We start from the raw sequence: 24071 nt of genomic DNA on the forward strand, positions 1-24071 counted from the left end.
GGGGATAAACATCCTTTCTAGTTACATTGTTCAATTGTCGGTAGTCAACACAAAACCGTAATGTGCCGTCTTTCTTCTTGACAAGGACGACAGGTGCCGTTCAGGGACTCTGAGATGGTCGAATAACGTCGTGATCAAGCATTTCCTTAACTTGAGTGGTAATTGCGGCACGCTCTTTAGACGAGACACGATACGGTGTGTCGGAGTGGTTGTACTGTATGGCCCGATATAACGCGATGTTTTACAAGGTGTGTGCAACCGACGCGCGGCAGCGACACGAACACAGTTCTGTAGCGATTGAGAAGGTTCCTCAGGATATCATGCTCCGTCTGCACTAGTGCCGGGTTGATGTCTTACTTTAGGTCGGCAACTTCCTTTTGTTCCGGTCGAGAATCACAAGTTAAACTGTGCACGCACCTAGTTTCAGTGATGGCATTATTATAAGCGACTGTTGTTCCCTTTTTGAGATACTGGTATTCGTTAGTGAAATTGGTGAGAACTAAGTCGACTTTGCCATCTTCGAGGATGACAACAGCCCGAGCAACAGCAACGTCGCGGTCGAGAAGCAAAAGCAGTTTACTCTCGAGGACACCTTCCACTCCCCAGAGGGTGTGCGCACTGACGGTCACCATTACACTGAAGCGGGGAGGAACAGCCACGTGCTCGTTGACAGTGTGGAGCGGCGCCGGCAGAACACAGTTATCTTCGAGGGCATTCTCTGTCGAAAATTGAACCGACTGAGATTGCAGGTCGATGATGGCGCCGTTTTCCGTCAGGACGTCCATACCGAGTATAACGTCTCTGGAGCAATGCACTAGCACAACAAGCGTTGCCGGGAAGGTTCGCCCTTGAACTGTGACTCGCGCTTTACACGTTCCTCTAGGTCTAATCAAATGTTCTCGTACGTATCTGTGGGCCGTCCCAAGCTGTCGTAACCTTCTTGGGTGCAGCGGCGAATGATCCACTGAGTTTGGAATAATCGGCCCCAGTATCCACCAAAGCGGTTACGGCGATGCCGTCAAATGAAAGGTCTAAATCGGCTGACGGTGACGTCTTGCTGCGGTAATGTCGAGGTGTCCGGTCTCGGCTCGAGTGCGCGGAAGAGGTGCGGTGTCGTAGAGAAGGAGTCGGGCTATGCAGTTGGTCGGGTTGTCGGCTTGCCGTTAACTTGGGCGGCTCAGTAATCGTCGTCGTAGTCTCTGAGTTGTTCGGCGTCGGTGAAGTGGTTTGCGTCATTAGAGAGTCTTGTACATTTCATCGTCGAGCAGCCACACCTCCAGAGGCTGTTGCGTCTTGTTTCCCCCTACGGGGATTTCTAGAATGTTCCCACGGCTCGGAGGAATCGTAGCGGCGGGGCGAAGGTGATCGGTGGCGCTGAACCGAGTCTGGGTTAGAAAGGTAGTCGGCAATCTCCCGTGGGCGCTCTCCTGGCTGCGGACAGCGAGCACCGAAGGGGAACCCGCGAAGACCCATCTCTTTGTACGGGCAGCGACGCCAGACATGCCCAGCTTCGCCACAATGGTAGCACAGCGGTCGGCAGTCAGCGGTTCGCCAGATGTCAGTTTGGCGGCGCCTGGGTCGCTGCAGGAAAGTCGGCTGGGAAGGTGGCAGTGGCATTTGGGGAGCGACCGGCGCAGGCATTTCGTAACGGGGTGTTGCAGACGGCAGAAAACGGCTTGCGACGGCGGCGTAACTCATTGTAGGTGGTTGTGGAGGGCTTGCAAGAAGCGGCGCAGCACCCAAAGCTTGTTGCACTTCTTCGCGACCGATGCAATTTGCGGCTGCGCTGGCGTAGGCAAGAGTTTTGCCAGTTCTTCGCGCACAATGGCTCGAATGGTTTCACGCAGTGAGTCTCCTGATGACACAGTGGACCTCTCAGCACATGTGGACGACACTGACACGGTTGTGCGCTCGTACTGCCGTGCCCGCATGTCAAGCGTTCTCTCGATGGAAGTAGCTTCCGTGACAAAAGCATCTACGGTCACTGGCGGACTGCGAACGAGGCCGGCGAAGAGCTGTTCTTTCACACCTCTCATCAATATTAGCACTTTCCGCTCTTCCGACTCGTTTGGATCTGTGCGGCGCAACAAGAGCTTCATTTCCTCCGCGTACACCATCACGTTTTCGTTCGGATGCTGGATGCGATTCTGAAGTAGGAGATCGGCCTTTTCTTTACGAAATGTGCTTTGAAATGCCTGAAGAAATTCTGCTTTAAATCTACACTAACTTCCAGGCTGCCATTAGTGTTAGTTGCCCCGCCGAGGTGGTGCAGTGGTTGCTGCATTCCTTTGCTGAACTTAAGGACGCGGTATTAAATCCCAGCCGCGGCAGCCACTTTTGGGTGAAGGCGAAAAGGAAGACGCCGGTGTACTGTGAGGTGTCAACGAACGTTAAAAAATTACAGGATGTCCAATTTTCCGGAGTTCTCCACTACGGTGTCTCATTGTTTTTTGTCACACACGTTGGTTTTACATTTTTGAGGAACCATCGTTGTTCACAAAATTTCTATTTGCTTTCGGCATCTTTTTTGCATCTTTTTTGGAATCTTTTATGCCTGGTCATTGCATACGCGGCTTGATTGCCGACTCAGCGCTCTCAACCACTGGCCACAAGTGACAGCCTGGATGACAGCTATGAAAGCCGGGAAACGATAGTCAGCTGCTGAACCATGTGATACCGTGGACAACGTCTATAAAACCCGGACGACGACAGTGAACGGCTCATTGGCAGCAGTGACAGCGGTTTACACAGAAGCATAAATCTTCCTACATCTTCCAAGTTAGTGGCCTATTGTGACGCAAATACTTCTGCTCGTTTCTTTTCGCTGTAAGTGCTGCCCAGTGCCTTTGAAGTGCCTTTACTAGCCTGCAACAGTGCCATTGTTCGAGCAGTAACATGACTAAAGAAGTTGTTAAACTGTTCCAAGATTTCAAAGATGAAATGAAGGCGGAAATGAAAAATGTGAAAGATGCACTTGAGCGCAGCTTTCGATCTGAACTGAGAAGCGTAAAAACTGAGAGAGATGAACTGAAAGCATGAATTTCCTGAGTAAGGCACTTGATGAGACTAACCAGCGACTCGAAGTAAGCATGAGTGAGAACAAAGAGCTCAAAAGCCAAAATGAAAAGATTCAGCACAAACTTTTTAAGCTTGAGAAAGATTTGACCGAAACCCAAACAGCGGTCCTTAAATCCGAGAAATATTCACGCGACAAAAATCTAGAATTAAAAGGACCTGAGGAGCAGCCAAATGAAAATGTAGCGCAGTTGCTAGAAAACATCGGTGAAACTATTGAGGAAACCATCACACAAAATGACATCGATGTGTGCCACCGAGTACCCACAAAAAACGAAAACAAGGAAACCTTAATTGTTTAATTTCAGCGTCGCGAAAAACGTGACAAAGTCCTTGAACTTTCTCGGAAAAGAAGGCTGACAAACGCTACTCTAGAGCTATCTACAAAAGATCCAATCTTCATAAATGAGCGCTTGTGCCCATCTCCGAGAAAGCTGTTACGTACGGCCATCGCTTGCAAACGTGAATATGGCTGGAAGTATGTTGGACAAGAAACGGTTCTATTTTCGCGCGGCGCCCTGGAACATCTCAAATTGTTCCGATCGTTCGAGAAAGCGACCTAGAGAAGATAAATAGCAGTGGTTCCACGTAGCAAGTTTTCACTAATGCTTACATCAACCATGCCTAGCAACTTTATCTATCCCCAAGATATTATTAGTCTTGTTGGAAGAAAAAACATATACCCGGGCTTGAAACTACTGCATTTAAATTCCAAATCAGTCGAATCAAAAGTGGATGATATATCCGCGTTACTGAGAATTTGTAATTTTACTTTTGATGTCATTTATCTTACTGAGACTTGGTATAATCAATACTCAGACTATTTTTGCTTCCTGGTTATCAGCACTTCTATATAAATCGCAAAGAAAAAAGAGGAGGGGGCATGACCATACAGACCTTGTCATCACAGTGTGAAATATTAAATGGCTATAGCCTTATTACCGAAGACTACGAAATACGTTGCGTTAAAAATGGCGGTAATCTTTTGCGCCGTAATATACCATCCTCCAAGTGCAAGCATCACATCTTTTTTGAATTCTTTGATCATTTTCTTTTATACGCAAATTAGAGAAGATACATATTAACTATCGGGGGTGATTTCAATATCGATCTAAAGAAAGCATCCCTCCAAGGAACAGAGTTACTATCAATACTTCAGTGCAATGGTTTTTACAATGCAATTTCCGAACCAACACGCATCACTACATCATCGCCATCCTTACTTGACTTGATCATTACAAATTCATGCAATGAAAATATACAATCAGGGACACTAAGCTTAGATATAAGTGATTATCTCCCAACAATTTTGTTCCTACAAAACAAAACCACTCTGCATAAAATATACAACAAAAAATGCATCGTGTCATATATCCTGAAACACTGAAATTGTCCAAACTAACTTTCACGTTTCAGCCGCTAACACCGCATACCATAAATTTATGTCCAGGTTTCAAGCATTGCATTTAGGTTGCTTTCCTTTTAGAAGCCACCATCAACCCAAAACAGCTCGAAAACCAAGGATTACCCGGGATTTAACATGAAAAATTAACGAGAAGAATAAGATGTACCAAGAATTTTTGAAAACACGCGATTCGAATAAGTGGCTTAAGTACAAATCAATTCGGAATAAACTGAATAGCGAAAAAGAGCAATCTAAAAGAGATTATTATCCCCGTATGTTTCACGCAGATAGCTTTTATAGGAATGATAAAGCATGGAAGAAATTAAACGAAATACTAAATGCAAGAAATAGTACCCCCCTCATTGATAACCTCGTCATAGACGGCAAAGTCACGCAAGGCTCGGAGCTAGCAGAATGTTTTACGACTTTTTCACTGAAACAGGAAAAGGCCCCTGCCATAATGAATCCATTGCTAGCATTCCAATCACGCCTAATAGCATGTTCTCAACCTACATGTCCTACCGAAATAAGTTATTTCTTTCACAGCCTTAAATATAGTCGTAGCATCGACGCAGACGGCCTAGAGGTCAGGCCTATTAAGCATGTGATCGATCTTATTTCACAGTTGCTAGCGCACATATATAATATTGCCCTATCGATTGGTGTTCTCCCAAAGAATATGCAGTAAGCACGTGTTACACTAATATACAAGGAAGGGGACAAAAACAACTTAAGTAACTACCGTCCAATATCTACACTACCAATATTTTCTAAGGATCTGAAAAAAATCATAATAAACGAATGGACCCCTTGCAAAAATCGTTAAGTAGGCTTTCCCACGCTGCTTCTTTCCCCAAACATGGCGTTACTGGCCGCCAGAAAAATGGCGATATAGACCTGAAATCGCATGTTGCTTCTACACAGATGCATGTAGTGGTAATAGAGCAATTATGCGAATATGTTCTGATGCATAAATGATATGAATTATGGCCATAATATAATGTTTCAATACATTACTGTTCCGCCATTAGAGGGGAATGCAGCATAGAGGTGAAGTTGACTTAACATTTATGAAAGGGGTCCATTGAAACGTTTTCCCTAAAACACGAGTTAATAACTGAATACCAGTACGGCTTCAGGAAAAGACGGTCTACTGAAGGAGAATTGCTAACCCGAAAGGAAATTATTTTAAAGAATACAGAAAAGAATTTCTTATTAATTTCAACCGCGCGAACACGAACACAAAGGACACGATAAAAGAAAGCCACAGTACAAGCGCTGACTCACAACTATGCCTAAGCCCTTTACTACAAGGCACAGATAAAAACAAACATGACGAAAACAAAACAATCACGCGAAACAACCCCTGGGTTCACCTGCTGCACAAAAAGTCACTAAAAAAAGACGTCACTTTGCTTGAAAGAGCAAGAGAAATCTTGCTGACACACTTATTGTCCGTTGAAATAAAATATTATTCCACTATCTCTCTCGTCATTACGTTGTGGCGAAACAAAATTTTACCCTGGTCAAACTTAGGAGTGCACTTCTTCTCCCTCATCATTGTTTCACATGAATGGCAATGTGATCCAAGAAGCGTTTTGTCCTTGCCACTTTCCAAGTTGTTCCGGGGTTCCTGTAATCTCTTGTTAATACACCGTCCTGTTTGTCCTATATAACTGGCTCCACAAGAGAGTGGAAGCCTGTACACAACACCTGTCTTGCATCCAACAAATGGGTCTCTATGTTTCACATCACATTCTTGCTTCTTCTATTCTCTTTACCTTGAATAGCCGGGTAAATCCTCTTCAGCTTGAGCGGGGCGGTCAGTGCGACGTCAACACCATACCTCTTGCCTACATTTTTGAGGCCATGTGAAATTCTGTGCACATACAGTGCCACGGCGACCTTCCTCTTTTCCTCACCAATGCTGGGCAGGGATTTCAGTCTGTGCGTTCTTTTAACGCTCTTCAGTACCCAGCAACTGGCCTCATTAATAACCGACTCCCGATAACCGGCCCTTGCAATTCTTGTCACTTGTCTTTCCAAAGTCTTGCCCATGCCGTGGTAGCAAGATTTCTCCAACGCATTTAATAAGCATGTGTTGATCCTTCCATTCTTCACTAATTTGGAATGCACCGAACTGGAGCTTAGCAAGTGCTTCACCGATCTCGGGTTGGGGATTTGTCCGGCTATTCAAGGGAAAAGAGAATCGAAGAAGCAAGAATATGGTGTGAAACATAGAGACCCATTTGTTGGATGCAAGACAGGCGTTGTGTACAGGCTTCCACTCTATTCTGGAGCCTGTTATATAGGACAAACAGGACGATGTATTAACAACAGACTACAGGAACACCGAAACAATTTGGAAAGTGGAAAGGACAAAACGTTTCTGGTATCACATTGCCATTCATGTGAAATAATGAAGAAGGAGAAGAAGTGCACTCCTAAGTTTGACAAGGTTAGAATTTTGTATCGCCACAAAGTGAAGATGACGAGAGAGATAGTGGAATAATATTTTATTTTAACGGACAATAAGTGTGTCAGCAAGACTTCTCTTGCTCTTTCAAGCAAAGCGGTGTCTTTTTGAGTGACTTTTTGTGCAGCAGGTAAACCCTGCGTTTGTTTCACGTGATTGATTCGTTTTTGTCATGTTTGTTTTTATCTGGGCCTTGGAGTAAAGGGTTTAGGCATAGTTGTGCGTCAGCGCTTGTAACGTGGCTTTCTTTCATCTTGTCCTTTGTCTTCGTGTTCGTGCTGTTTAAATTAATAATGAATATGTTCCAACTCGCCCAACAAAGTATCTTGATATAGAAAAGAAAATGATTACTTTAGGAATCGACTTAGATTTCTATAAGGCCTTTGATCTCGTTAATCACTTTCTGTCAGTACATATATTAGAACAATATGGTTTCCGCGGAACATGCTCGCAACTCATCCGATCATATTTATCCTCGCGCTCTCAATACGTAGAGATTATTGAACACAAATCCCATATAATGTCCATAAAATCTGGGGTACCACAGGGTAGCGTTCTGGGCCCTGCCTTTTTTTATTTCATAATAATGATTTGGTGCTAATTGATAAATTCTGTGGCTTTGTCATTTATGCTGATGACTGTAATATATTGTTTACTGGAATCGATCTGGAATGTAGTTTACCCCATGCAAGCTCAATTTGTTTTAAAGTACAAGAATAGGCCCAAAATAATGACCTATTAAATGAGTGAAAAACAAAATGCGTTCTATTTCTTTCAGCAGGTAAAGCAGTTGAAGTGCCTGATAGCGTTATTGTTGGTCCATATGTTATTAATACAGCGAAATCTGTGAAAACACTTGGCGTTGTTTTTTCTGAATCCATGCTTTGGAACGCACACATTGACAACGTTTGCTCCAAAGTGCGACAACTGGTAGGTATCCTGAATAGAAATCGCCATTTATTTCCAGCAAAAATTAAAGTCATTTTGTAACACCTTGTTCGAGTCCCAACTTGCTAATGCACCCTGATATGGGGAGAAACGATTGCATAAAATTTGAATAGACTAATCTTGTTGCAAAAAAAGCCGTTCGAGCATTACAAAATATACCGTTTTATGATCATACTGAAATTATTTTCCAAAAAAATAAAATAGTAAAAGCTGACAATATTTACAAGTACAAACTCATACGAAATTACTCTAGAGCGGTACAAGGAAAGCTCGATTCTTTTCTCACACTAGCCAATCTTCAGAAACAGCAATATACTTACCCTCACTGCCATCAACTGCAATGGAAAATTTCTTTCTCTCGAACTGACTATGGCCGTCAACGAATTGCTCACACACTTCCAAGCACACTGAACGACTTCACAAAGAAAAACATAGCTGTAATGGAACTGAGCAGAAAGCATATCCTAGAAATATTTTTGTAAGCAGCTTGCCTCAAAGATTAGAAATGTGTTTCTATCCTGCATTTTTTTTCTAATTGAGAATCAGCCGATATTTATTTTAATTATTGTATAATATTCGATGTGTATTTTGCGTACGATCATATATGTGTATTTGCATCTGTAAATGACAGTGTAATGAATTTTACTTTCTACAATCATTGAAGAAAAGTTTATAGCAAACAGTATGTCACTGTTGCCTGGGTGGCCGGAGCGTTATCAAGCTGCTGCTGTGCAGCTTTTTCTCTCGTCCCCCTTTTCGCCGTGTATCCCTTCCTTGGTGAAAATAAAATGTGCGTAAAAAAAAATTGAAAATTAATCTGTTTCCTTCATCTAGTCTTTCTGTTCCTTCTTCCCTCCGCAGTCCGCAAGGGTCGCCTATTTCACCTTTTCGTTGAAACATCATAATTATGATCTCTTAAATCTTCCTGTCTCCTCATATATCTACATTCTGGTATATGCAGATAATACTGTTATTGTACCAGGCAACAAGATTCGAGAGGTATCCACAAGAGGATCAAATCTTTTGACTTTAGTCCAAAACTGGTGCAACACGCATCGGGTTAAATTAAACCCACAAATATGTTCTTTTATATTATTTCTTAAGGGACTTCCCGTGTTACACAAACGTAAGCCAACAATCCTTATAGACTCCTAATGTCTCAAATGTGAAAAGACTATTAAATTATTAGGAGATGTTTTTGACTTTGACTTAAACTTCATCCCTCATGTTAATCACTTATAAACTAAAATTCTTCCTTCTCTCACTAAAATTTTAAACTGGCTTCACCTACATTTCCGTGTATCCCCTTTTTATTGCGTTAAATTTATCATAAGGTTATTCCCACTGTTACATATGCAGCCCCAGCGTGGTGGTTTAATTGCCCCCTTTGCCGACTCTAAAACATCGCGTCTTATCACTTCAAGAAATTCCCCTTCTCGCTATTTGTCATGACTACACTACTATCCGTACCACAGCTCTCCATGTTCTTGCAAATGTACTTCCATTGCCGATTTATCTCGATCACTTATGCGCCGAGTTTATGACACTACGGTAATGTAGAGTATGGTTTTCTAATCCATCCGAAATTGACCCTTTGTTCAATTCCTGGAAAGATCATCCCTCATTGAAATTAAATTTTTCTTTTATTCAACTTACTTATCAGGAGACCCTCTGTTATTCAAGTCAACATGCCTCGCATATTTACACCGATGGCTCTTTCACTCATCACTGTGTTGGTGCGGAATTTGTTGTACTTAGGTCAACACAAATGTTTTACACGACCATCGTCGCTCTTGAGAACCACCTTTTAGTGCATACTACGCTGAGCTTGTAGCGTTTGATTCTGCCGCTGAATATGCTATTAATCATCCTGCCTCTGTGCCTATTTATTTCTGCACTGATTCTATATCTCTTCTCTCAGCCCTATCTTCAATTACTTCGTTTATTCCAAAAATAATTGCTCTTAAGAAAGATCTCGGTTGCTTATCTTCTCTGGCCCACTTTTTTTTCACTTTATTTCCGGGGCCACTCTAATATATGGAAATGAGTTAGCATATTTGGCTACAGGAAGCGCCACCCAGTATGGCCAGGTACACGCATCTACTCTTTCGCGACGCTGCATACGTTCACCGTTTACATCCTTCATCACTTCTTTTATGGAGCATTTATTGGCGCGAAAATAATGGAGGCACATAATTACTTAATTGGATCCCAGATACTCTCAGTACTCAGATACTCAGAAAACCTCTCATAACTTTATTGACTGAGAATGGTAGATTCCCTTTCTATTAAAAAACAGTGGCCTATCATCATCTTCTCTTGGTTCATATGGAATGTTATATGAAGACGTCCATCACTATTTCCGAGATTGTTCTAGTATAGCTCCTTTTATTTCTCGTTTAAAATCCCTATGTTCATCGGAGATTACATGCGATACTTACCCCTCTATTCTCATAAATCCCACTGCTTGTGCAGTTCTGATCCAGATGGTGCACCACATAAGCAACAATATTCCCAACTATACACGCTGATTTTCTACTTTCACATTTTTTTCTGAGTCTCTCGTCCGCAGTATTCTCTAGGTTAGGGATATTCTGTTTATATTATTCGTTTTCGTAGTTTGAACTGCACCCCAATTTTTGATCTTCCATATCATAATTTTAATAATGAAACAAAGGTTTATTGTAAAATGCCGTTTCTATTTATATGATTTTGTGTTGTTTCATGTTTGTATTCTGTTATTCTTTTATCTAATCGAGCCCTCAGTTCTTCATATAATTTGTTCTCTAACTTCTCTGTTTGCTTTGCCTGGCAGGCGCTTTGGACATGATCCACGTTGTGGCCAGCATATTCTGCTGCTGCAAACTTTCCACCTCTGTTGTTCATCAGCACCAGCGTAGACCCGTTGGTCCTGTGCTTGAGACCGATTGTGGTGGAGTCGAGGGTTCCCGCCGGAGGGTCCTGCAGACCCCCTACCACGCTCTGCACAGGGAAGGGTTCCGTGCTTCGTTGCCGAACATAAGTGTTTTGGGCATACTAACTTGAGGAGGTTTTTGTTTTCTTTTTTAGGCCAGCGTAGAATCTTGCCAGTCGGACATCGTTTTCTTTTTTTATTGTTTTATTGTTGTTAATATTATTTCATTGTTTAAAAGAAGTTCTATTTAACCGTGAAGTTTTGCTCCCTTTCAGACAAAATGGGTAAACTGAGCTTCGCCGTAACAATGGAGTGGATCGTGGCAATGAGACGTTTTATAGCGCATAGGTGAAAAGAGACAAAGCGAGCACTTGCAATTTTCGCTTCGTAAACCGTATGCGCTTAGGTAACAGGACAAACTATATAGAGATGCAGCCCTTGGGAAGCACAGCTGATAACTAAAATAATGAATGTGCCATCCGAATGGTGCACCATGTCAATTCAATAAACCTCGTACCTGATGCTCATCATATCTGTTTTTACTTTACACTGAGCACCTATTAATGAGTTTCAAAGTTAAGCGTCACAAAAATATGCGGCAGTGCACTAAGTAAATGAACTACTGAAGTTTATTCTGTGACCAATATATTTTTCCTGCACCTAAACGCGAATAATTGCGATCTTCAGAAAGTTCACGGTGATATTCCGATGCTGTTTGAAAAGCTTTCATATCAAAATATGGGACAGAAATGGCAATCGATTTGTTAACGCAAGGTGAACTTGCACAGTACGCTCTAGGTCGTATTTCGTGCCGAGCTGGGACCAGTAAATACAAGCTCCAGTGCATTTTTTATAGCATTAGAAAATGTAGATGCACAGCAATTTGTGTCACACTGCATTGGCAGCGGATGCTGTTTATGGAACGAAGCAAGCGCCGTGGGGAAACGAATTCATGACGCGAAAATTACATAGTAAAACACGTCTAGAAGACGACTCGGCCAGCCTCGCTTCCCAATTTACTTTCACCTCCGCCTCCCTGCTTGAGGTGCAATATGAGTACGGCGTTGAGCTTTGAGCCACTCTTGCCGAACGGATATGCTCTTCTAAAGCACTGTGCTTGCCTGCCTGAGAAATACATGACTGCGGTGCGGAGATCTGAGCCACTCCCGCCTTCCGGATTTGACTCAGTGCGGCATAGTTACACTGACACGAAGCACCTTTCCTCACGTAGACTAGAGCCCAAGAGAACGATAAAGGCTATGAATGGGCATGTCTTTTCCAGCGCATCTTCCGCCTACTTCATTCATATTCTACACTTGGCTATTGTTTGTGTTTCATTGCAATATTTCCTGATCTGAGATCTATTTATTTATTTATTTTTCAGATCTGCACTTTATATTAACTGATATTATTACTATTACTTTTCTTTTATCTGTTCACGTCATTTTTGATAACTTTTAAATGTGTATATCTATCTGCATTTTCTCTTTGCGTGTTACCGTATTCTTTTCGTTTGGCCGCTATAATACATTTCTGCATTTCAGGCATTCCTTTTTCGGTACATTAATGTACAGCTTTCTCCCAACCGATTCGTACGGTGTTCTATTCTCTCAATTCATAGTACTAATTAACATCGTCTTAAACTGTCAAGGATTTTATGTGTGATGTTTTGTGCGTCTTTGCGCCTCCATTTTGTTTTGTACACACCTTTTAGAACTTTTTTTTTCTAATATCATTGCAGAATTTGGTAATCGCTTTCTAGACAGTTTTTTCTAGCGCTGTAGTGTGCATAGCATGTTCGATTTGAAGTCATAATTTTTTCTATTGGCTAATTCCTAATGCACAATTTTTTTATTTTATTCTAACTTCTCTTGCTGTTTCTGGCTACTCACGGACGTTTTCTTGCAGGCCTCCTTCATTCCTAGAGCTCTTCATCGTTTTATGCCTGTCTTCTCTCGTTTCTTGCTTTTTTAACCTTTATTGATTTCATAGAACAGTTTGTTGCATGTAGGTAGTTATGTTCTTTGTTTACTTTAATATTTATATGGTATTGTATATATATAGGGGAAATGAGGGTGCTCGTTATAATACATGAAGGAAAGAAGCCAATAGTCGGCGAGGCCAAGGAAAGCAATGGGGATTATGTTTTATTTTTTTTTTTTAATTTTTACTTGGATAATAACAGAAATTAGTAATATAGTCTGCTTAGGGGAAAGGGGGCTCCTGCCGAAACGTCGACTCCAAATAAACTTGGAACCAGTATGAAGCAATTTTTCGTTTGTATATATATATATATATATATATATATATATATATATATATATATATATATATATATATATATATATATATATATATATATATATATATAAATTGGCATAAGCCCAGCAACGCATTGCCCGTCCGGGCTCCCTCTCATGCTTTTACAATTTTTGTTTTTGTCAAGTTTTGAGAAGATCAATAAGAGGTAAAAAGGTGTCTCATAACCTGAGCTTATATGGGACGTAAAAGTCTACCAAACAATCAAGCAACAGTGCTATTCAACGTAAAGCACTTCCGTGTGATATGTGCACGCAACTCAAGGGCGCACTGGTTTCGCTGTATTATTCCCTTGTCTTCGTCCGCTTAATCACGTGGGCAAAGTGAGCTGACAAACCAGCTCGCACATGAAACCTTTACCCTAGCGCTGTTGATTCCCTGACTCAGGCACTTGAAGGGCGGGTAGATCCCCTCTTCAAGCCTGCATCAAATAATGCTAAAGTGATGTCCGTCTAGACAGTAAACTGTACCCATACCCTCACCCTGATATTTTAGTGCGAGAGGATGACGTCGCGGGCAGGTACAGCTGAATATATATTCTCGCAACACCTTCGCGGCTATATCTTTACAAATTCCGCTGTGATTATTCGTGTACCAATTGCCCTGGCCTTTATATGCCAGCCTTTACCTTTCCCTATCCTCCTGCCCGGGTGCACTGTAAACATATTTCTTCTTCTTCCTCTCCTACTGTCTGGACCTTACTGGACTGGCTTCCTGCTAAGGGTGACGAAGTACAGCGCCTGCCCGTCCAGTAGGCCATCGATGTATTCGCCGCCATAAGGGTTGTTTTTTAATAAAGTTTACTCTTACTAGTACTACTCCTGGCAGGCATAAACCAACAAGCCTTCAAGATTTGACGTTACTGATAACCAAACTGACGAGTTTTGAGCAGCTGCTTGGGAAAGCGGTCCATTGCCTAAGCCTAGCAATTTTTGCATATTTCTGAGCATAATCACGCCCAAATAAAACGCAGTACTATAAAGGCCCCGTTCTCCAGACAATCTCGCGCCCGCATTGTCGATGTGGGCGTTCTGAGCAATACATCACGAGGAACACTCGGACTTAAATTGTGAAATTTGGGGGTAAGGTACCCATCTCACCCTAACCTTTCGGGTCCCTTTGTGCCTAGTGAGGCACTGCTACCCCTTCGTCAAGCAAGTACGTGGTTACTGTTTGATTAAAACGTGGCTCTATATTTATGCTGATGGCTTTGCACATTATGCTTAAAGAGTATGCGTCACATTGTGGCTGCAAAAATTATGAGATTAGCGAGGACGTGACTCGCAATGCGCATGGACGCAACCGAAGGTCCGCAAGGCGAGCTGGCATACGGGAGCCATTCACTCTGTTACGCCATTCCCTTAAAAGCAGATCTTGAAGGGCCCATGAAAATGTATTTAGTGGTAATCACGAAACGTGCGCTAGCAACAGGAATGTCATCAATACTCCCTGCAACGCCAAAAATCTTTAACCTAGCTTCATTAGCACCGAACATATGGCCGATCGAAATAATTCTCTTATCCCGTCCCCCTCTTCTCAATCATACTAGGGCGGAATAACAAAAGAAGAAAAGAAATCGGGACGGCGACCCAGCACACCCCGTCCCATTCGCCTAACTTGGGAGGATCACATGTGCGGTCGAGCCCAGCAGCCGCACTGACGACCGGAGTGAGGCTTGTGCGTGGCGATGTGTCGCACAAGTCGGCTGCGAGCGGTCGCCAGGATCACTTCTTAAAGATTGTTTGCAAATTGTCATCTCCACGTAAAGCCTTCAATTTGACTCGAATACTCACAAAGAACATCTTTATGAATTGCTTGTATTATAATTTTAACCAGAGTATCATATCAGAGGCCGTTTAAGTGCCCCACATATGTTTTCCCGACTGGTCGATAGCGGAGCTTTCCTTACCGCTTCAGTGCTTCTAGAACCTCCGGGTGTCCGGCGCTGCTTGACTGGAAGTATCCGTTCTTTTTCACAAGGTCAGTCCAGCCTGGAGGAAGACTTACATTATCTCACTAATTGCTGCGCGACGCCACAATAGGGGCATCACAGAAACATCATAGGAAGCTTCAGAATTCCGACAAACAGTGACAGTCCGTAGCCAAAGCCAGATTTGTGAAGTTCAACAAAATAAGGACTACCTGCAAGCATTCATCAGCTGTTTTTAAGTCCACTGCCCAACACAGGCTCTTCAAAAACGCCTATCCTGTTTTACCCTCCAAAACTTCCCGCCTAAATATTCGCTGTTGCGTTCCTTTTCATGACGCTCTGATGCTTCAACAGACCGGATGTTTTCCGCTCTCCAAATGAAATGCATTTTCTGCTCATTTTTTTTCTTGTTGCATCGCATGTGCATTTACTCCTAAATCAATATTGCTGCTGATGTGTCCCCTTATCTCTGAGCTATCCGTTTTCTACCGCTTTCCGCGTTCTCTCACCAAAATTGTTTCGTAGGGCCCAAGCTTCCACTTCGTTGATGAGTAACTGGTAAACTGCAACTCTGATATACTTCCTTCAGAAGTGAATATAAAATCATGCATTGAATAAGCATTATAAAAACCAAAAGCAGCATATGTAAACTCATACTATAGCAAACATGATCAGCAAGTCGTCGACCGCCTGCTTTTGCAACCCAATGTGTTCTGACCTTATGCTGAGGATTGAGCCAACCAGGTTTCTTTCATCCTGAGTACCTAACGCTCTTAACTTTGAAATTGCATCTGGTGGCGCCGCGCGAAATGTTTTATTTATTTTCTCTTTATTTTGGCGTTCTGTCAATACAATAGGCAATTATACCAGAAAAGGCAGGCGTTGAACAGTCAACACAAAATGCATATTGATGCTAATTCGCATATTACAAAGCTGCAGACACAGTGTCATGGGAGTAAAGTGCAATAATGTAGCTTACAAAAGAATACGTTACAAACTTTCAATCACACAGAGCAGCAGTAGTAAAGTGGGCAGTAACTAAATCATCTATATAAGGAAATAAAGTCTAACACCGGAGAAGCCACTTATTGGAAGGAATCAGCATAATAAAGCAAAACAAAGCAGCGCAAGGATTGATTAAGATAAGGCCGTGCTTCTCAAAGGGGGCTTCGCGAAACCTGCACCCTACAAGAAGGAAAACATAGGTGGCACGGCAGCTCTCGCGTTGATTTATAGTTTTACATGGTTAAAATCAAGGAAGTTGAAAGCTGAATTTAGGGCTCAATTAGAAATAAACGCGAGAAGAGTTCGGAAGCGGATGCGCGCTTGAGAGAAAGAGAGAGAGAAAGAGCGTCTACCGCGTTTATTTATGCTGGCATCGGTGAAACTCGAGCTCTGGCTGCACTGCTGGACGGGGTTTCAATGCAGCGGCGCGGTGGTCTGTTGGGAGTAGCGAAATCCCTTTTGACGGGATACAATCCGGCGACGATGCGTCGCCTCTTCTCCGCGGGTTGTCTTCTGCAGTTCATGGCACGCCGGCTTATAGTGTATGCGTTTTTTTAGAGGCCAGTTTAACCTTCATTCACTTTCAATTCCCCAACCTGCTCCCGGGATTGCCGCAGCAGTCTAAATGCAGTCTGCACGGCATTTAGACCGGATACTGTTACAGTTGCGGCATTATACGCAAGACCTTTCCTTCGTTTGCTTGCTCGTCGTTATCCTCCACAGATTTTGTATTCTGCTGAAAGGATCGGGCATGCGCAATGTATTTCAGCATGTCAGTGTGAAAGTGCAGTTGTTTCTGCATCTTATCTGTGTCGCGGCTTACTTTTCGTTCGCATTGTTTTACTGTCTGATGTCTTTACTCCATCTCTCCTTTTCTATTTTGCATATTTCTGGAATGTTCTGAACAACTTGCGAGCGTCAAAAAATGATTGATTTTGCTATAGCATTATTTTATTTTCCCCACCCGTTTCCAGCGAAATTACTTCTATTGGTAGTTTATTGCTGCACTTTGTTAACCTACTTTGCAGCTTTTTTGAGCTAATGTTGTTCACATGTTATCACTATGTTCACTACCAGTCATAAGTCTAGAGCCGGCAGTATCTTGTAAATAATAATATTAATAATAAATAAAAACACCTAAATATGCACAATGCAGTACAAGTCGTGTACTACTCAGTGCATAGTGCAGAGCATTATACTCACTGCCAGGGCCATCACTAGCAAGGTAGCTGCGCATATCGTTGCAGGCGCGCCAGGCTTCGGACCAGGTGCCACTCACGCGTCTCATGTAGCAGTCTCCAGGGCCGCAGATGAGGGGATGACTGTCGGTGCTGAAGTCAAAGGCTGCAAGGATTACATACCATGTGCCACAATGTGTGCAATTGGGCAATCAGAATTTTTCGCTAGGGCCCTTCAGTGAAGCAGCTTTTTCGCTACGCTGTATCTTAATACTGTTATTTAAGCTCAGCATGGTCAGGGAACAAACTAAAGTTACTGATATTATAGTAGAAATCGTGAAGAAGGCATAACAATAGGTAGGACATGTACAACCGATCGTCGCTAAGAATACCACTTTAGATTCCAAGGGAAGGAAAGCTTGAAAGGTCACAACGGTCATTTGAATGCCGCTGGCACAGGACCGTATTAATTGGAGGGATATGTGAGAGGCATTTGGCTTCCAGTGATTATAGTCAGAGTAATGATGATAAATAATTAAATTCAGGCTTACACACATGCCAAGCTCACCTGACGTTTGTGCTGTTATTGTGCATGCCGACTCATTGTACCCTTCCCAGGTTGGTTTTGACTTGAAATTGATGTTGCACATGCGAGGAACAAGATGACGAGATTCTGAAAGTAAACAAAAGTGTACGGAGGAAATTCAAAAACCCACATTCACAAAGCTAGTCTGGGGTAAGTAGGCGCTTTAATTTGCGTGTGTGCTTTGGTTTCATGGCTCAAAACCAAATACGGGGAAACTGAAGGCTGAAAAAAATACTGTTGTGAAGAGGAACTGCAATTTTCTTTTATGCGTGGTAGTTCATTCATAACATATCCTAATTTGAGTAATAACATTCTGCAATATATCTGCCACTGTCTTCCGTCCATAAATGAATCACGATGGATAGCAACATTTTGCTCTAAAATATTGCAAAAATCTTTTTTACCCAAGTCTGCAGAATTTTTTGCATGAAGAAAAAGGGAAGGTTTAGTCTGACACTTCGTCCCATGGTTCACGTAAATGCTTTCCATGTTTCATGAGTTTGAAGTCTCCGACGCTTAGGCTGCCATCAAATTTTCAAGAATTGCTACATCTGGGAACGGTGGTCTGCCGCACTCAAATATTCGTTACGAACGAATTCTTTGAAAGGAGGGGGGTTCATTGTTCAAAATTGTACGACATTATTTCGTCGTTTCCCCATGTGCATTGTACAGTGCATCCTAAACTGTATATTTAAGTAAACAAAACGAACGATCATGAAAACAAATGTCACACCTTCACGGGAAAAGAAAGAGGAAACTATATTTTAGACGTTCACATCTTTAGGGCAGAATGTTTTCTTTCTGAAGTTTGTTGGAAGACTTTAAAGATCGAGATTAATTTAAAATCCTCCACGGTGATTTCCCTTTTGGCCCGCAGAGCTCCTCTACAACATAAGCATTTGTACTTGAGGTTTAACGTCCCAAAGCGACATCAGCTCTGAAGAACGCCGTAGTGAAAGGCTTTGGTAGTATTTCACATCCTGTGTTCCTGCACTGGCACCGTGCGATACGCAGGCACTTCCCGTTTCGTGCTATCTGCATCGAAGTGCTGCCGCCGCTGCCCCTTTCGATGCTGCCCGAAAGGCTCAGCGATGGAGAACCCCAACCACAGAGAAACTTCAGCTAGACTACAAAACTCATCCTTCTCCAAGTTGATTGCACCCCACTCCAAGGAACGCTTGACTATGTTTCTCCCTCATCTTTTCCTGCTCTGTGAATGGCAAAAGATAAATAGGTAGATGGACTGATTGAAAGGAAAGGCAGATATTTTGGTCGGAAGAACAAAATTTGGCCTGCTGCTCTGCACTGAGGAAGGGGACAAGAAAGAGGGGCATGATGGGTGACGATGTGGGAGAAGACAGATAAAAAAATATACAGGCTAGGCAGTTTGCTTTATAAGCGCGATTCGAGTCCTGTGGGACACGAAAAACGGCAGAGGCCGCACTGCCTGGACGCCCTTCCCTTTGTCCTGCCAAGCGCGCAGCAGTCAGTTCGTCCGATACAGGTCTCTTGTCCAAACGCTTCAAGGAAGCGGCTACCTTATTTCTTTTGCGCGCATACACTGAGCACATCAATAATATATTGTGCCCAGTGTCGGGGATGCCACAAGTTTAACATTCTGGGCAGTCCAAGTGTCCAATTAAATGCATGTACCTGCGTTTGCAATCCACGCTTAAACGCAGTTTATGTAGCATGCATGATGGCGCGGAATTTCACGCAGAACTTGAAATTTCAATCTTCGATCGAACCTTCTTAGATGAACGTGTCGGGAGTCTGGTTGGGCCCATTAAGCTTCTGCAGCCTTCTTCATACCGTTCATTGGAATACACGTCGTATCCGATCTTGAAAAAGACACAGCTGTTTGGAGGCTATTGCTGATTGCACGTTTTGCTTCAACATCTGCGCGTTCATTTCCATTAGGCCCGCAATGGCCAGGGATCTATTGAAACATTATCTTGTGGCCTTGCAGTTGAGTAGATGTAAGGAGCTCCATAATGTTTAGTGCCAGAGGCTTTTAGGCGGTGTGGCGTAAGAAAATATCAAAAATTTGCAATGCAGTCTTTGAGTTCGTGATTATAAACAATTTTTAGGCGTTTCCCCACATACGTAGCTAATAGATTCGTGAAGGGCTACAAGTTCAGCAGCGGTTGACGTAGAATTATGCCTCAAAAGCAAATGTAAAGTTGTTTTCTGAGCGGGTATTACCACAGCTGCAGCGGATGCCTGATCCGTCAGTGTGAACGTGAACATAATCAGGATATTCTGACCAGATGTGTGCCAGAGTAGGTTGTTTGAGACCACTAAGTGGCACTACTGATTTCTTTAGTATCCAGGGAACACGAAGGTGCACCAAAGGTTCATCCATCACCCATGATGTTTGGGCGGGACGATATGGGGGGTATATCCTGTTGGTACTTGCGACTGATGGCAGCGGAGTGCACTTATAAAACTGCAGTCCGACCGCTCGCTTTGAACCTTTCTCAGTGAGTGAAAGCGGTGTCGTTAAGTGCTCTGAATTATACACGAAGTGGTTCAAGTAGAACAAAAGGAAGAAGATGGTTTGCACGTTCCACTTGTCGAAACGTTGGCTCATCTGCGAACTGAGGCGTACCCCATTTACCATTGTTCAGTTCTTTTTCATACGAAGTTGTTCGTGTGACAAGTATATGAATATTGGGCGAGCATGTGCCTCTTCAATTGTGGCTTTGTTAGAGGTGCATCTGGGCAGTCCAAGGCATATTTTCAGTGCTGCGCTTGCATGATTTCTAAAGTCCGCAAGCAGAAAATGCTGGTATTTGAGAGTACTAAGAGACTGTACCGGATGTAGCCAACACACAGTCTCGTGAAGCCTTAGTAAGGAGCGCTCAGGTTGGCCATGTTCTTCGTTTCATAGCTTGCATCGAATGCGATCTACCATTTGATGCCAGCTATGAAACGAAGAGCCTGGCAAAATTGATTAGCCTTTTCTTCACCATATTAAAATGTTTCAACCATGATTGTCTGCCGTCAATAATTACTCCCAAGGATCTGTGATTGGAGGCGTACGGTATCACTACACCATGAAGAGTAAACGGGTAACGGCTAACGCATTTTCCCGTAAATGCAATCACTCCACACTTTTCTGCCGCTAAAAGCAAACCCAGACGCCGTAGGTACATCCATGGCAATGAAACAGCTCGTTTTAATCTCGCACGTAGTTGTGGGCGCATCGAACCAGAAGCCGAGATGCAGATGGCACCATATGCACTGATGCGGATATTAGTTGACAGTTCACTCACCTGGCCAATTAGCGCAATGTTAACTATAAAGTTGGGCTGACGACTCCCCCCCTGCTGGTTTGTAGCGAAATCTACATTGCGTTAGATTTTCAATCCGTCCTTGTGGTGCCGTGCCACATGACGGTTGCCTAACAACTGTCACGTGGTATAGAAGAAGAAGAAGAAAAAAAAAGAGAAAAACACAGGTAACTCGGTAGTTGGTAGAGGCAAACGACAACAGCGGGTTGCTAGGACAGAAGGTTTGTTCGAACGTTGTGACCGCGGTACAATAAATTCAAGTGTCCGCAGAAAAATTTGCTGCAACACTCATAGCTTTAGCTCTATCACTAGATTCAAGCCATGCTTAAACCCTCGCATTTTTTAAGCATTCCGTCAGAGACTATTGCTATACTGGCTTCCCCACGTCAAACTCCTCCCAGCTACGAAGGATTTGCATTTTATTTCCCTTCTACGATAGGCGCTTTGTTGCGTTGTTAGTTACGAGCAAGCCAACTCGGTACTTTGAGCGCACTCCGACGCGTAAAGCGATTCGTACACTTAAGGGCAGAACGTTATCATTCCACTCTAACAACGCCGCGTTCTCTGAAACAAAAGAACTAAATGATGACGCTTCAGGATCAACGGGATGTAAGAGTTTAACATACAGCTAATATAGCCGCCTAACCTCAAGTGCTAATATGATCAGTTCACCGAATAAATATCGCAGTTGTAACGCCAACATCGCTGGGACAGTCAATAGCCTCATCCACGTCTTCCCATGTACTGCCTCTCAAGAAAAACAAATTGCCTCGCTGTAGGAGCAATTCCATCTCGAGGCAAACACTCCTCGGGTCGGAAAAAGAAGACCGTACTGGAGACGCGAGCCCGCCTGTCAACACAGACTCTGCAGTGCTGCCCGGATGAACGTCGTAAATTCCTCTTTGTATTGGCGGCATTTTGTGGTCACACTTGAACTGATGCGTTGCAGTTTACAATAGCACGCACTTGATGATTTGGTGCTGTTCAGGGGCTTAATTTCCCAAAGCGGTTCAGGCTATGAGGGACGTCCTAGTTGAGGGCTCCGGAAATTTAGACCACCTGGGGTTCTTTAACGTGCACTGACAACGCACAGCACACGGGCACCTCGTTTTTTGTCTTCACTGAAAATCAGCCGCCACGGCCGGTTTGGATCCCGCATTCTCGGGCGCAACAGTCGAGTGCCCTAACCATTACACCAGTACAGGAGCAGCGTCCCTCAACAACTCTACAAAGGAAAGTGCTACGGACGCTCGATCATTCTCATACGGATGAACGGTTAGCAGACAATCATGTCAGGCAATGATAACATTTCTGCTGCGTCTTGGGAATTCTCACTTCGGATTACCAGGAAGGCATCCTTCCCAGAGGAGGAAATGAAGGTGCACTATAACTACTTCAATTAGTTATTTTTGTGCCTACCTGAAAAAATCAATCTACTCAATCCCCTGTGATCTCCTCTTTTCAGCTCTCAAGTGGACAGCAATACAGAATGAAATCGCCCGCATCATGAATCACAAAGGCGTCTGGTGGTTCGCAGCGACGCAGTTGGTGATTTATTCTACTTCAACATGATTTTGTTTACATTTATCAAGCGGGTCACTGTGCACATATAGCACAAATTGACGCCAGTTCAAAGTAGCGGGAGCAATCAACAGGCATCTTGGCATTTTCAAATGTGCCGTTTTCTTATCTGTCTTGTGTGCTTAGCATTCCTCTGCTATTTATCTTGCGAATTTTCCCTCGTGCTACTTTTCATTCACTTCTCTTCCCTTGGCGTTTGTTCCTTTTTTTTTTCATCCACACCCTCTCCGTTCAGCTCCTCCGCTAGGTCTCTTTTTGAGCTGCTTAAAAGATCTCCTCCCTCTGAACATCTTCCGAACTCTGTCGCCCGTCTGTTGCTCTTCTAAAGACACAGAGGTAAGAGAGGCCGAAAATTTACCAGGGACGGGGAAACGACAGTGTTAAAGATAGGTGACCAGTGAACGAGCAATGCTCCCAAAATGTTTTGAACCAGGTGAAGATGGGTTTAGCGAAGAATAGCTTAAATGAAAGGGGGGGGGGGGGGGAGAGTCCAAACCACTCACGAAGAGAAAAGCCATCCCGCTCGGCCGTCGCTCTTTTGTGGTGTTTCGCCAGCCACCAGCCTATTTTGTTTACTTTGTTCATTATATTGTCTGTACTGTTGCTTTGTGTCTCTTGTTTTCCGAACTGTGCTTCTTCCCAAGTCTTCCCTGCTTCTCCTGATTAATTGCTTGACGGTAACGGTACAGCAGTTTGCCGTATACGACTCTGTCTTGTGTCCCTTCGCCGCCTCCCGCACTGCTTTTTCAACGCAATGTCACTCCGGTTAAAGCAAGCCGCCACCCCCTAACTGGAAAGTCTGACAACGTGTCGTTGTCTGATAGGAAGCGGGCTTGGCACCCAGACGTGACTTGTTCCAAGGTTGCACCTAACTTATGAACCTAGCGTCATCCTTTGAAGCTCACGGGATGGCCCCGGAAACTTACCGCTGTCGCCTTCATCGGATACGAGTCGGACTCAGGCGATCGCGACTCCGGCGTCACGATTTTGCGGCCCCACCGGGCGGCGCTGCTTGTTGGCGGCAAGTGCTGCCACCTGGATTTCTACGCAGTGCCTCTACGTCTTTTCACAAAAGCCTTTTGTTTGAATTCGGTTACGCAAGTTGACCGCCTTGGAAAGGAGAAGCAGCTTGTACAGGTGCGGACATAAGTAAACGGAGCATGCTTTTACGTTAAAATTAAAATCTTGCCTTGTGCGCTGGAGTTAAGAAATGAATATTTGTCCAAGTGGAAGGGTATTGGCGTCTATTACTGGTTCGCACATACCTCGAATGGCAGTTTCCATTACCCAAAGCTTGAACAATTGTAGAACGAAAAATCTTGCTTTGTTTACTTTTGTTTTGTTTGGTTTGTGGAGTT

At 43.4% G+C, this 24071-nt stretch overlaps 1 protein-coding gene across 6 annotated transcripts in view; it reads right to left on the reverse strand.

Annotated features, from left to right (window-relative positions):
• Positions 1 to 24071, reverse strand: part of LOC146184434 (uncharacterized) — a 237256-nt gene that overhangs the window by 117759 nt on the left and 95426 nt on the right. For all 6 annotated transcript variants that reach the window (XR_014708867.1, XM_084609389.1, XM_084609390.1 and 3 more), the window contains 3 exons: positions 17819 to 17923; positions 17276 to 17416; positions 15047 to 15128 (listed from right to left, as the gene is read on the reverse strand). Coding sequence is in view for 5 of the 6 variants with exons in the window: in XM_084609389.1 (XP_084465515.1) it covers positions 15047 to 15128; positions 17276 to 17416; positions 17819 to 17923 (328 nt within the window). In the remaining variant the exon portion in view is untranslated. The remainder of the gene's footprint in view (positions 1 to 15046; positions 15129 to 17275; positions 17417 to 17818; positions 17924 to 24071) is intronic.

The sequence above is a fragment of the Amblyomma maculatum genome, chromosome 7, assembly GCF_055883805.1.
Source record: "Amblyomma maculatum isolate TAMU_Amacu chromosome 7, ASM5588380v1, whole genome shotgun sequence".
Lineage (NCBI taxonomy): Eukaryota > Metazoa > Arthropoda > Arachnida > Ixodida > Ixodidae > Amblyomma > Amblyomma maculatum.